Source organism: Ovis canadensis, chromosome 10 (genome assembly GCF_042477335.2).
Source record: "Ovis canadensis isolate MfBH-ARS-UI-01 breed Bighorn chromosome 10, ARS-UI_OviCan_v2, whole genome shotgun sequence".
NCBI classification, from domain to species: domain Eukaryota; kingdom Metazoa; phylum Chordata; class Mammalia; order Artiodactyla; family Bovidae; genus Ovis; species Ovis canadensis.
This window is the reverse complement of record NC_091254.1, coordinates 65,267,103-65,282,533: the sequence shown is the minus strand read 5'-3', so window position 1 is coordinate 65,282,533 and position 15,431 is coordinate 65,267,103. Positions and strand designations below refer to the sequence as shown.

At 44.3% G+C, this 15,431-nt stretch overlaps 1 protein-coding gene across 31 annotated transcripts in view; it reads right to left on the bottom strand.

The window, feature by feature from the left end:
• The window catches only part of LMO7 (LIM domain 7), a 219,173-nt gene extending 203,877 nt beyond the window's left edge, over positions 1 to 15,296 (bottom strand). For 26 of the 31 annotated variants that reach the window (XM_069601778.1, XM_069601781.1, XM_069601785.1 and 23 more), the window contains exon 1: positions 14,446 to 14,825. In XM_069601778.1, the coding sequence (XP_069457879.1) occupies positions 14,446 to 14,505 (60 nt within the window). In that variant the 5' untranslated portion in view covers positions 14,506 to 14,825. Of the gene's footprint in view, positions 1 to 14,445; positions 15,102 to 15,165 lie in introns of those variants that run through there. The other 5 variants (XM_069601826.1, XM_069601832.1, XM_069601802.1 and 2 more) reach the window with 4 other exon arrangements.
• Between the last annotated feature and the right edge of the window lie 135 nt (positions 15,297 to 15,431).

The following is a 15,431-nucleotide window of genomic DNA, read 5'->3' as shown; positions in this document are numbered from 1 at the left end:
ATTGCCTTCTCCAGAGCCACTGCAACCCAACTTAACTCCCCTGTACACCATGTTCCTCCCATCATCTCTCTGGCCCAACTCAAGGACCTTCTCTAAGAGCTTCCAAATTGTTCTCCCATCTCCCCAGAGATACGCTATACAACACGCAGGCATTTATCCCCATGCTGCCCTGGAACTGTCTCTTACCAGCCAGGATGAGCTCCAAGAAGTACCACTAAAGTCAGTACCCCGTACCCCACTTCCTCTAGGCATACAGGTGCATGCATACACACGGTCTCTAAGCCCGTCTCATCTCAACACAGGAAGTTACTCAACAGTACATATTCACATCTTAGTGTTAATTCACACTACATTTATATTAAGTCTGAGCACTTTCTTATGCTTTTTAATTGTGAAATAAGAAAAACACGAGACAGAGGCAGACATACAGAGCAGTACAACAGCATGTACATGCCATAACATTAGGTCCAACTACAAAAGGGGGAGAGAAACAGAGGAAGATGAATGAAACAGTTAGGTTTTTCTGTTAGAAAAATCTAACTTCAAACACTGGTTCTATCAGTCCCAGACATGCTGGGAAAGACACTTAACTTCTTTGAGCCACTCTTTTCTCATCTGAAAAATAAAATTATATTTAACAGCTGGTCACTAGACTTGTGGTGGTGATCACGTTGTAGTGTATACAAAGGTCAAATTATTATGCTGTCCACTGGAAACAGTTATCAAAATCATATTTATAAAATAAAGCACTATCACTGAATTCACATGACAGCTAGGAGGAATAATTTTTTTAAGTACATTAAGAGAAAGTCAGTTTGCATCCAACAGACAGAAAGTTTCAGCTTCCCTTTTGCCCTCAAGGTCTGAATGCAGTTCTTTGGAAGCCTGCACTCCTCGGCTTTACGCGCCATTACAGAGTGATTCCTAAAAACTTGGTATTAAGCGCAGTGCTTGGGAAGTATGAAGTAGATTGACGTTTGAAACTGGGCCAAAAGGAGAAGTGTTCTCATTCTCAAATTTGTAATTACTTTCTCTTGTTTCCAAACAAGGTAAAGCTATTTTCAGCCTGTCTCCAGTTCGTTTCTGCAGATAGTCCATGCCCAGGCAAGAGGACACCAGTCAGGGAGTTGTAAGACTTTTTCATGACCAATACCTAAAAGTTTCATGATGATGCATTGTCCCCAGGGCAGGATATTCAGCTGAGGAGGCTCACCTGACAATTTTCTAGGATGTTTATTACCTTATGATACTTGCTTACCTTTGGGCATCTTTACAATTGGTTGAGCAAACTCAATTTCTCGTGGTTGAAACTTGCATTTTAAAAACATGCTTTGAACTTGCTCAATCCAGAACTGAACTTAAAAAAGAAAAACAAAACCAAAAAAACCTTAATATAAAATCAACCTGTCTTATTGAGTGAAGAACTGCCAGAAAGCCAGTTATATCAGAGTTAGAAAATATCATACATAAAGAATTAAGACACTTGTTCATTCATCCATTTATTTTTCCATTTATTGACTGCCTACTAAATAAAATACTCATATTCTTATAGGAGTAACAGTCAAGTCAAAATATATATCATGTAACAGCAAGTGATGACAAGTGCTATGAAGTACAGGAGTATGGAGTCACAAGTGTGATTACTGTAGAGAGAGGGAGACGAGGAGGAGGCGGTGTCATTTAAACCGAGATTTAGGTGAGGGAAATATACTCATGCAGAAGGAACAGCAGTGCAAATGTCCTATAATAAAAAACCTCTGCACATCTGAGGAATAGCAGGAAAGCCAGGATGATTGGAGCATGACAAGCAAGATGGAGAGTGAGAGCAGAGATGAGACAGGCACAAAGCGAATATGTCTTGTGGGGCCCCGGAGAACAAGGGTTAAAAATTCAGATTTTGTTCTCAACATAATATTCACTATGGAGGGCAGAGAGGGAAGAGCTGAATTTAAAAAAAAAAAATCTCTGGTTCACATTTTTCAGGAGGAACCTGGCTGTTACTTTGGAAAAAAGCAGGCAATGATGGATACAGTAATAGGTGGGCAGATTCTGGTGTATTTGAGGATATGAGCCACTTGGATTTCTTGTCAGCCTGGATGTGGGGTGTGATCAAAATAAGCATCAACAATGACTCTGAAGTTGGGAACCTAGCAAGCGGGTGACCAGTGGTGTCGTTTACTAAAATGGGAAACACTGGGGGGATGAGAAGGCAGTGGTTGGGAGGGAGAGAAATTGAGACTTTTGTTTTGAACCAAGCGTGATGTGCCTATTTGACCTACAACTGGAAATCTTGAGTGTGTGTGAGACTGTGGGTGTGTATATGTACACATACATGTATGAGGTGGATGTTAGAGACAATGGTAGGGTCATGGATATATATGTGGAGGCTATCAGCACACAAAGGGTGTACAAAGCTATGGATCCGATAATACCCGCAAAGGAGAGGTTGCAGACAAAGAAGGGATGACACGAAAAGATGAATGAACCCCAGGACAGTCTAATATTTACTCGACGAATTAGGAGTCTACAAAGGAAAACCAGAAATATCAAGTAAAATGGGAGAAAAACCCAGAGGGCAATTGCAGAAAATGTTGCAAGAAGCAAGGTGTGGTCAACTATGTCTGATGCTCCTGATAGATGGATGATATTTTTACAGGAAACAGGGTAAAATTCCAAGTTGATCAAAAAACAGCGCTCAAGAAATAAAGGCAAAAATGCTTATTTTCTCCTTCCTCAGGGAGAATGAGAGACTTTAAAACAAAGAAGAATTCCAGAATCAAACTTTGTTACAAGGTTGGTAACAACTGCCCCTCCTTTCAATATTATGAAATGGAGTTATAATGAAATAAATCGGGTATTCCCTTCCCAGCTCAGACACCTAAGTCAAATTTAAATCTAGTCAAAAATGTGGAATCTTTTATCATGATCTGTGCTTCAGTCCTTACAAGGCTAAAACATTAACTAGAAAGTGCCCTTATCAAAGGGCTTCCCAGGTAGCTCAGTGGGTCAAGAATCTGCCTGCAATGAAGCAGACGCAGGAGACACAGGTTTGATCCCTGGGTCAGAAAGAGCCCCTGGAGGAGGGCACGGCAACCCACTCAGTATTCTTGCCTGAAAAATCCCATGAACAGAGGAGCCTGGTGGGCTACTGTCCCTGGAAGCGCAGAGAGTCAGACAGAACTGAAGCAACTGAGCACACACACATGCTCATCAAAAACCATGACATATATCTCAAAGCACTATATAGTAACAGTCTGAACAACTGTAGCTATACCATGGGCTACTTAAAATCAGGCGTCAGAAAAAATTGAGACTTTTGTAAATTGTTTAGAGAAGAAACTAGTTAGATATCATTTATCTCCTCCTCTAACTTAAAGTATAACTTCATGTCATGACATAAAAATCTTTCCCTTTTTAACACTTTAAAGGGCTTATGAAGCATCTATATACACCAGAGGGCTTCCCTGGTGGCTCAGGTGTAAAGAATCTGCCTGCCAGCACAAGAGACACAGGTTCAATCCCTGGTCCAGGAAGATCCCCTGGAGAAGGAAATGGCAACCCACTCAAGAAGTGTTCTTGTCTGGAAATCCCATGGACAGAGAAGCCTGGTGGGCTATAGTTCATGGGATTGCAAGAGTTGGACACTACTGAACAACAAATAACATATGCTAGAACATACAAACTAAAGTCTGTAATTACTCAATCAGCAATGCTGTGGCTTAAAGCAATGTGTCTATCAGCAATGCTGTGGCTTAAATAATATTTGATCATGAGTTTTCCAGGCACTGACATCACAAGACAGAACCTGTTGCGTGTGCAGGACTTGTCAGAAACAGAAAGCAGCTAATCTCACAGCTTTAGATGGAATGAAGACCGACAGCCCATTCCCTTCCTGATTCTAAATCCTTCACCACGATTTACTGACCGGTGGCCTCGTGAACAATACAGTATACTCGTTAAGAGTCAGACTGCCTGGTTTCAAATCCCCAATCACCATTTACTAATTCTAGTGTTTCCTGGAGCAAATTATTTTACCTTTCATCCTTCTTTCTCCTCATCTGAAAACACACCCACACCTTTGGGAAATAATAATCCTTCATTATAAGACCATGTAAGTATAATGCTCTAGCCACATGTCTGTCACATGATTAAAAAAAAAAATAGTGGTTGCTTCAATGGTCAGTTACTCACCTACTCTTGTAAAACCTTCACTAGGAGGCAACCCACCATTCAATTCAGTCCATTCTGGTGTAGGACTGCTCTTTATTTATAGAAGGTCTTCAAAACACTTGCACTGAAAGTCTCACTGTGCCCAATTAGTTATTACCAGTTCTGCCCTCTGTGTGCATGCTCAGTCATATCCGACTCTTTGCGACCCCATGGACTGTAGCCCACCAGGCTCCTCCGTCCAGTGGATTTTCTGGGCAGAAATACTGGAGTGGGTTGCCATTTCCTACTCGAAAGGATCTTCCCAACCCAGGGATTGAACTCACGTCTCTTGTGTCTCTTTCAGTGGCAGGTGGATTCTTTACCATTGCACCACCTGGCCCTCTGAGCCCAGAGAAAACTTTCCTAATCTCTCGCCTTAAGACAATCCTCCATGTACTTAGAGACAGATGTGATGTCTATGGCTATGCACCACCATCTAAATGCACATAAGCATCAAGTTGATCATCCCGTACTCAGGAACTGCTTCCCTGGTAGCTCAGACGGTAAAGCATCTGCCTACAACGCGGGAGGCCTAGGTTCGATCCCTGGGTTGGGAAGATTCCCTGGTGAAGGAATTAGAACCAGGTTTTGAGAAGCCAACTGGGGAGGATTTCACACTTCCTGAAAAAGCTGTTAAGGGGGCCGTGTGGCAATTCATCTGTAAGTGGCAGAGGGAGTGTGCTCAACCTCTGTTTCAAAGCTGTGCAGAGATGACAGCTATTATCCTTAGAGCTTTGGGTACATTGAGAGTGTTTTTAAAGAAACATACCCAACAATTACCTTCAGCAAGAGTAAACACAGATACACATAATTTATCATTTTCTTCAGCTCAAATACATTACTGACAGTTGACAGGTTTAAGGAGGTCTCCAGACATCAATTAATCAGTCAACCCTTTGATTGGATGCAAAATTTCATTTGTTCAACAAGCACTTGAGAGCTTTCTGTCTGGAGTGGAGGCAATGGGAACAATACAGGAAATTCAGTCTGCAGACAGCAACAGATGAAATAGTTAACCTACACTCTATTTTCTCTGAACTAAAACAGTCTAACTAAAAGGTAATTGTGTTGATGTTGCTTAGTTTTTCTTAACTAACATTTTCAAAAACAGTGCTTTTCTAAAACTCACATGCTGTTGAGAAGTGATTTTTTTTAACTTTTTATTTTGTATTGGAGTATAGCCGATTAACAATGTTGTGACAGTTTCAAGTGGACAGCAAAGGGACTCAGCCATACATATACATGTATCCTTATGTATCCTTTCTCCCCTCCCATCCAGGCTGCCACAGGAGGAGAGATTTTACAAGGAAGGAGGCAGTAAAAGGAATCAATTAGTCTCAAGAGAAACCCTTGACCACCCGAAGCACCCTTGGCATCCAGACAGCGAGCGGGCGAGTGCTGCCCCAGTGGGTTGAATGAAGCGCATACTCCCTGCCACACACTCCGGACATTCTCCTCTCTCATCCTCAGAGAAGCTTTAAGATTTTCTGTGCTTTGCAAATGGCTGAAGCAACATCAAGGTGCCCTGCTTCCTCACAATGACAAACTGTTCCAATTTTCATCTCATAACTGGAGATGAGATGGAGAACTCGAAAGGTCTCTCCAAACAACCAAAAGCAAAGTGAGACCATCAGGAGATACTTCCCCGATGGCCCTACCATGCCCATGACCCTAGAGACTCACCTCAGGAGGCCAGGGGCCCTATGAGCCTCTTGTGACCTCCTTTAGAGAAGACAGAACCCTCCTTGCTTCAGTTTCACCCTTCCTCACTGGAAGAAACCCAGTGAGTTATCTGTTAGATGGGGCTTCCCTAGCAGCTCAGATGGTAAAAAAAATCTGTATGCAATGCAGGAGACCAGGGTTCAATCCCTGGGTCAGGAAGCTTCCCTAGAGAAGGGAATGGCAACCCACTCCAGTATTCTTGCCTGGAGAATTCCATGGACAGAGGAGCCTGGTGGGCTACAGTCCATGGGTCACAAAGAGTCGGACACGACTGAGTGACTATCACCTTCACTTTGTCATTACTGGTTAGATAAATATCATTAGCGATCTGAGAAAAAGCAGAACATACATCCTTCATCTATTTACTTAGACAGAAAACGCAAATGACAACTTCAATTCTGGTCAGAATAAAGAGAGTTTGGGGCCCCCTACCCCTGCTCATGGCTGCAAATTAGCACAAAGCTTTCAGAGGGTCGTGTCTGTCTCTGCGACCCTGTGGACTATAGGCCACCAGGCTCCTCTAACCATGGAATTTTCCAGGCAAGAATACTGGAGTGGACTGCCATTCCCTTCTCCAAGGGATCTTCCTGACCCAGGGGTTAAACCCAGGGCTCCCACATTATCAACAATCAAAAAATCATTCATTGCCTTTGGCCCAACGAGTTCATTTCTCTAGCTGGCTCAAGAGCACTCTTTTTATGAAAGGTGCAAGTTCCTGGTATTTTCCCCACTTTAAGAAGAGGTCCATTTCTAGTTTTCAGTATACCGGTACCTTGAAAGGAATCAGGATGACTGACACTGCTAGAATCCTCCCAGCTCCTCAGGAAATATCTTGTTGTATGTGTTTATACTTTCCGGAATCAAGCGATTCTAACAGCATCTCTACCCTGGTTCCTATTTGTGTGAATCAGTTCCTTCCCAAGAGAATTTTGTGAGCACCCTCAATCTTTTCCACCCCTCCGGCCCTAAGACTCCTCCTTATTTGCTAAATAAAGGTGTGTGTAAGAAACAGTAAAATGCTGCGTAAAGAATAAAAAACAAATTGACATCAAGACACCTCTTGGCTACTTACAACTGCCCTGAGAAATCTTTGATGTTAGAAATCAGAAGAGTGGAATGATAAAGCCCTTCTGCAAGGAAACCTTCCTGAGCTATAAAAATACTTGATAACATCATTAGGTTGCTGGGCATGGACCTATACATTTGACCAAAGGTAGAGTCTGCAACTCTGGGCTTCCCAGGTGGTGCTGGTGGTAAAGAGACTGCCAGCCAACGCAGAAGACTTTGGAGGAGGGCACGGCAACCCACTCCAGTGTTCTTGCCTGGAGAATTCCATGGACAGGGGAGCCTGGTGGGCTACATTCACAGGGCTGAAAAGAGTCAGACACGACTGAGTGACTAGCACACACATACACAGCCCAGCAAATACCTGGTACAAAGTAGGCACATCAAGGGCATTTTTGGATAATAAAATGACTTAATGTAAGTCCCCATGAGGGAAACCATTAACTAGAAGGCAGGAGTAGAGTGACCTCACTCAGGAACAGGGCTGGGGCAGAAAAGGAAATAGTGAGTAAACAGGCAAGCACACACTGGCACCCAGAGGAAGGCACATTGTGTAACTGCTCCCAACCAACTGCCAAAGCGAAGAGCTCAGCTTCAGACACTGGGAGAAGAAAGAATCCCAGTCCTTCGGTTCAGCTCAGCCCAGTTGCTCAGTCGTGTCCGACTCTTTGCAACTCCATGGACTGCAGCACACCAGGCTTCCCTGTCCATCACCAACTCCCGGAGCTTGCTCAAACTCATGTCCATTGAATTAGTGATGCCATCCAACTATCTCATCCTCTGTCATCCCCCTCTCCTCTTGCCTTCCGTATTTCTCAGCATCAGGGTCTTTTCCAATGAGTCAGTTCTTTGCATCAAGTGGCCAAAGTATTGCAGCTTCAGCATCAGTTCTTCCAATGAATATTCAGGGTTGATTCCCTTTAGGATTGACTGGTTTGATCTCCTTGAAGTCCAAGGGACTCTCAAAAGTGCTCTCCAACACTACAGTTAAAAAGCATCAATTCTTCAGCGCTCAGCTTTCTTTATGGTCCAACTCTCATATCCATACTTGGGTAATGGAAAAACCATAGCTTTGACTAAATGGACCTTTGTTGGCAAAGTAATATACTGTCTAGGTTAGTCATAGCTTTTCTTCCAAGGAGCAAGCATCTTTTAATTTCATGACTGCAATCATCATCTGCAGTGATTCTGGAGCCCAAGAAAGCAAAGTCGGTCACAGTTTCCATTGTTTCCCCATCTATTTGCCATGAAGTGATGGGACCGGATGCATGATCTTAGTTTCCTGCATGTTGAGTTTTAAGCCAGCTTTTTCACTCTCCTCTTTCACTTTCATCAAGAGGCTCTTTAGTTCCTCTTCACCTTCTGCCATAAGGGTGGTATCATCTGTTTATCTGAGGTTATTGATATTTCTCCCGGCAATCTTGATTTCAGATTGTGCTTCATCCAGTCCAGCATTTCACATGATATACTCTGCATAGAAGTTAAATAAGCAGGGTGACAATATACAGCCTTGATGTACTCCTTTCCCAATTTGGAACCAATGTGTTCCATTTCCAGTTCTAACTGTTGCTTCCTGACCTGCATACAGGTTTCTCAAGAGGGAGGTCAGGTGGTCTGGTATTCCCATCTCTTTCAGAATTTTCCAGTTTATTGTGATCCACACAGTCAAAGGCTTTGGCATAGTCAATAAAGTCTGGTCCATAGGTTTTATTAAAGCCACAGCCTTGGGAATTCCCTGGCAGTCCAGTGGTTAAGATTCTGCACTTCCAAGGCAGGTTCAATCCCTAGTCAGGGAACTAAGATCCCACATGCCATGCAAAGTGGCAGAAAAAAAAAAAAAAATTTAAAGCCACAGCCGTAAGACTGTACTTTCACTCAACAAACATTTATGCAGCACTGAATCAAATCTTCAAGAAAAAATGTTGTTCCCGCCTTCAGTTAACACATAGTCTAACATGGAAAAATGGATGTAATTATACCACAGAGTACAGAAAGAGATGTCTACATAATAGAGACGAGGAAGAACGGAGTGGGATGGAGGCTTGGTAGCCCAGAAAAGGCCTCACACAAAGGTCAACCATAGACCCCAAGTATGGGAGATTAAAGAGGTGTACTGAGTATTCCAATCACAACAGTCTGAAGGTGAGAAAACAGCACCCTGAGCAAGGGGAAACACAAGCAAGGATTAGGGAACACTTTTAATAAGAATCTGCCTACAATGCAGGAAGGAGACCCAGGTTCGATCCCTAGGCCAGTAAAATCCCCTGGAGAAGGGAATGGCTATGCATTTCAGTATTCTTGCGTGGAATATCCCACGGAGAGAGGAGCCTGGGGGCTATGGTCCATGGGGTCACAAAGAGTCAGACATGACTGAACAACTAACACACAACTTCTATACAGTCAGCACCTCATTCCGCTGGCCTAATCACCACTGGAGGCTGAAAGAAAACCGAGGCCTACAGGATTTGAGAAGCTGAGCCATGATTTAAAGATTTAATTTCAAAATGGTGCTTTTTTTCTCTTTTTTCAATTGAGATTTAATTGACATACAGCTTTGTATAGGTGAAAGGTGGATCCCCGAACAATTTGACATATATTGTGAGATGAATACCACCGTAAGCTTAGTCAACATCCATCTCTTCAAATAGTTACAGAAAAGCTTTTCCTTGTGATAAAAACATTAAGATTTACTCTCTTAGCAACTTTCAAATATGCTATACAGCAATGTTAATTATAGTTATCCTGAATTGGATGAAAGCGGTCAAAAGTTACAAACTTCTAGTTGTAAGGTAAATAAGTTCTGGGGATAAATGTATAAATCTGTGCTCTTAATCTCTATGCTATCTGGCAGTTATGTAAATAGTAACGTACAAAATGAGCAAAAACAAAGACATAAAGCCACAGACCAGACTGTAAAGGGCTGTGGAAGCTACATTTCACAGCTTAATATATATGCAGACTTTAAAATCTTTTCATGCCTCCTCAGAAAAGAAAAATCAAAATCAAGTTATGTTCTGAAAAACTAATTCCAGTTTCAACAGCTATAATAAGAACTGCTTTCTAACATTTAAAATTTTAAACAAATTTTTATCATCAGAGTCTTTTCAAGTTTAATATCTGTCCATTGAAACTGTATATTATTACCAGAAATGCTTCTATGAATTCAGCTAAGATTTTCAAATGCATGTTTACATCACTTTACATCCATCTGAAAAACAACAGTACAAATCACGAGAACCTTTGTTTTGTCTGCAGACAACACTACTATGCACCGAGGACTCAAGTGCACTCAGCAAATCCTTTCACACCAGACCACAGATGGGAAACCACCAATAGAAGGGAAACAGCTTACAGAGAAAAAGAGGGAAATCACTTAGGCGAATTATGTAACTATCAGTGGGAGACCCACAGAGCGCCATTCTTTAAAAATTTAGCACTAAATGCAAACAAAAGTGATGACCCGCACACGATCCCTAAAGGACAGAAATGAACAGGTGGAGAAACAGACCAGCTGGAAGTAACTGGGGAAGGATTCATATTCTGGTGCCAGGCGTGACAATGAGCTCAATTGGCATCTCTTTGGTCCTTCTACAGGGTGACAGTGATACTGAAAATATCAAACCCAGAGATAACAGGACTGGCAGGGGAGCGGGAAGGTGTGGAATTAAACTAGCCTGTTCTGCTCCAGTCATAAAAATTACTACTGTGTTTAAACCTCAACCTAGATAGGAACATGAAAGTCACATACTGGAAATGTGTAACCAACCAATGCAGTGAGCAATAATGTTCAGTTTTCAATCTCATTGGTATTTTGTCTGTTTATTACAGGGTTTTTAATGCTCCTCCCCCCACCACCACACAAAAAGACAGAGGCAACTATTTGGTACAGAAAATTAAAAGGTGCTGCAGAAAAGGACTAAAATTAGAGGGTCTGGAGTCCATTTTCTGCCACTTCCTCTCCCACTCCATGACCGTGCTAGAATCAAGCTTCCCCTTTGCCATCACCTCCAAACCATTACATTATTTGGCTTTCAATGACTGTTTAATCATAAACTAGCTCGCTACATTATTAATATTCCAAACTGCATTTTCAACCAGATAATAATCCAATATCATGATGCTGAATTATCTTAGAAGGTTATGTTCCTACATTTGTTATTTCAAATATGAAACTAAACAGTATATATACACTTTTAAATAGCAAAGAAAAATTTGAAATAAAGAGTCATAAAATAACAATAACTGGCAGAATAAGAAGCACTAGTCCTCACCTTACCCTTTCTCCTCTTCCTCCCAAAACAAAAAAAAACGATTTTAATTTTGGTTGCGGGAGTCATACATTAGTTATTTAAAATTGCTGATGGAGCACGGAAATGGCAAGGACATACCGGCATGGACTCTGGTTATCTTTCAAAGATTTACAAGATTATTGGAGTCTTTTGACCTTGGGCTAGTCAAAGCTGCAGCTGAAAATAAAGGTAGCTGATTAGGTCATATTACGTACAATACATATAATATGTATATTATAGTATTGTTGTTGCTGTTTAGTTGCTAAGTCATGTCTGACTCTTCTGCTTCTACTCTGCTTCTGACTCTTCTTCTGTCTACTTCCCATGGACTGCAGTCCGCCAGGCTCCTCTGTCCATGGGATTTCCCAGGCAAGAACACTGGAGTGGGTTGCCATTTCCTTCTCCAGAGGATCGAACCCATGTCTCCTGTACCAGCAGCAGATTCTTCACCACTGAGCCACCCAGGGAAGCCCAATATATGACAGCATATATCAAGGATATAGTTATTTGTGTTTTATATGTACATACCCCACTCCAGTACTCTTGCCTGGAAAATCCCATGGACGGAGGAGCCTGGTAGGCTGCAGTCCATGGGGTCGCTAAGAGTCCAATACAACTGAGCGACTTCACTTCACTATACATAAATGCATATATATGACACGATTTATATAATATAATAATACATATGTTCCTATATGTGCATTATGAATATATACGTATGTGTGAAGTCGCTCAGTCGTGTCCGACTCTTTGCGACCCCATGGACTGTAGCCCATCAGGCTCCTCCCTCCATGGGATTCTCCAGGCAAGAGTACTGGAATGGGTTGCCATTTCCTTCTCCAGGGGATCTTCCCGACCCAGGGATCGAACCCGCGTCTCCCGCATTCCAGGCAGATGCTTTTTACCTCTGAGCCACCAGGGAAGCATGCATATATATGAATGAAACATGTATGCTTCAGTGTATGTAAAGTACAATATAAATGGAAAAACGGAGCAAGAATATTAGTCAGCAGGAGAAAGATTTACACTATAATAGTCCACGCTTTCCAAAATACTTTATATACTTTGCAATCAATATTTTATTTTCAAGTTAGCAGTTCTCAGAGTTAAGATGTTATGGCAATGAGACAGTCATTCATCCTGCTTCTTTTGGCAAGAGCAATATTTTAAAATATGTAACCTGGTTGTAATGACAAAGCTAAGAGGAGGGATACATTTGGACACTAACTGAAGAAATAACATAAACCTAGCAGTGAACACTAAGCCGTCACTTCAATGTCCCAAGTATACCAAAAGTATAGGTGAATATGTAATTTATTCACATATCTTCAGAGAATGTATTGTACTGCCTTGCTTCCTGGGGCCCTAGAAAAAGAAGTCGATTTTAATTTCATAAGAGTTAACCACATTCAAATTATAAGGCAAAGCCTTTAGAAACATTCAGTTTTCTGTTAAGGAGGAACAAAACACTTTACCAAGTTACCAAATCATTGCTGACAAACACTTCGGGGGGAGTGGGACGGGGGTTGGGGAGATGAGCACGTTCACCATGTTCATGAGATACCTTCTATCACAACACATCACCCCAAAGTTTATTACAAATTTCTCACAGAAATCTTATCCAATTACAAGCAAGTTATCACCAAAACAGGAATGTTGAGATCTCGAAATCTTTATACTGAAAAAGAAAAGGATGTGAAGTCATCAATAATCACACTTAAGCAAACACTGAACTTGCAGGTGCAACCTCCACACTGGAGCCCTGTCTGGCCAAAAATGTATCCCATATTTCTTCCCTTCTCCCTCTCTACATCCCTAACACTCAAACGCAAGTTTAACTTCTAAAATTATGCAGTACACATACTGCTAATGGAAAACTACCTTTGAAAGGCTTGACTTGTCAAGGTTTATGAATGGGGGAAGTTATTTCTCTTAACTACATTGCTGGAATTTTTCCACTCTCATTTCAATTCAGAATACAGTGTTTATTCTTCTACCAACCTCCCCATGCCCTCGCCTCACACCTTTAGGTCACCTTCAAACCAGCTCAAAGTTTCAGTACAAAATGATGGCAAAGCTAATTTCTTAGACGTCCTCCACCGACTGGCTAGGTGGTAGTGAGACATTCACTTTCCTTTAGTGTGAAAACCATAGCATTTAAAGCTTATTCTTTTTTTTCCCACATACACTTAATTCTTTAGGAAGAACTAAATTAAGGTACTGTTTGCTTTGGGATTCTTGAATATGCTGTCTTTCCCATGGAAAAATCTTTAATCCTAATTTGAATATTTAAATACGTTGAATAGCTCAGCACCTGGGTTCAATAACCCCTAAATAACTGCCAAGCTGGTAAAGACAACACTTCTCTAACAAGCAGTGGTTCCTGATTTACATCTGCTCGGAAAACTTCTCCAGCATCATTATAAAAGTCATCTTTGATATCCAAAAAAATAACGGCTAGAAGTCCTAGTGTTAACTTTTCAGACAGAAGTAACCCTAAGGCGCTGATCCTGGATATTCCAGGAGACCGTCTCCTTTTAAAGGCAAAAACTGGAGTGGAAGATCTCCTTGAGGCATAGCTGGGTAAATAACCACCCTTGAGTGAGTGATTTCAGAAGATCTTAGTCTTATCAATGCCGACTTAGGAAAGCCTACGCGCCCTAAGTTACACAACCTGGGCCCCGGAAGCTACCTCGGAAAAAGCATCGCTCCAGGGGCGCCACAGGTGTCTTACGGTCCTCCATCCGAACTCCCATCCGACACACAGTACTGCCCAAGCTGGTGTATTTCAGGCGGTTCCATGTCTAGCCACCGCCAGAAAAAGGCACCCGAAGACCCTGAGCCTTCTCCGCCCTGCAGAGACATCCCCGGCATCCTGGCGCGGACGTGGGATGGTCCGCAGGGATGCGCGGTCCCAAAACCCCGCGGGGCCCTGGCAGAGGCGCTCCGGGGAAACTCAGGGAAACGGTTGTGGGGAAGGCAGCCCTAAGCTTCGCTGGACGTTAAATGATGAGACACGGAACTCGGAAAGTCCTTCGAACTACGGCGCGAACCAGCCTGACGCAACGCGCTGCGCCCGCGAAGGTCTGGGGAGACGGCTGAAAGTTCAGTGGCAAGAGCGGCCAACTCTTGCGGAAAGGAGAGGAGAAAAGGCACTCACCTCCACCCATCGCTGGGCCTCTGCGAACGCCAGGGCGCAATCGGCCTCCGCCTCCTCCATCCCTTCCAGAATTAGGGGGAGAGAGAGGTGGTGGGTGCGCAGACAGGCGGCAGTGCCGCGCACGACGGGCCAGACGCCCCGGCCTCTCTCCGGCTGCAAGACGCCGGGGCACGCTGTCTCTCCCTTTGTTGCGAAGTTGTTGAAACTTCGGCAAAGTTTCGAACCACAAGAACTTGAAGACGTGGCTTTCTCCAAACTTTCGAAAACGCCGCGGGGACCGGACAGAGCGCGGGAGGCGGGGAGGGCGACCGGAGGAGGCGCGCGGCACCAGACCCGAGGGCTGTTTCGACTTCAAAAGTCGCAGCGCGGCCACCGCCCTCCCGGAATGCCCCGCCCCGGCCCACCCCGCGGCCGCCCAGTCGCCGCTTCCGTACCCCCTCCGCTCCCCCACCCCCACGGCGCCCCGGGGCTCCCGGCCGCAGCCGCCTTTGTGGTCGGACAGTCTGGGCTAGGGGATGCCACCGTCCTCCCAGAGGCCGTGGCCCGGGCCACGCTCCCGCGCCGCCCGCCGGACCGCGGGCCCCCATCCTCTCCCCGGAGGGGAGGCGCCCCCGCGCCCGCATCCTGTCCGCATCCTTCTCGCCTCCGTCCGCCTGGCCGCCTTCCCTCTCCCGGGGACCCGGGAAGCGGCGCCCCCACCGCTCGCGGCCGCTGACATACCAGGAATAGCTGCACACAATTGCACCTTTCCCGGCCAAGAACGTCCCCCGCGATGGAGCTCGGCCCGGCCAGCCGCCCTCACCTGCTCCCGCTCCTGCCGAGCCCGCCGGGGGCCCGCCCCGCCGCCAAGTGCGGACAGCCCCTCCCCCAGGTCTCCGCCCCCTTCCGTGGCCGGGCCCTCCTGGCGGCAGGTGAGGGTACTGGCCCTAGGCACGTGCGGCCCATTGCCCCCAGCCTGGGCCCGCCCCGCCCCGCTCGGCGTCCAG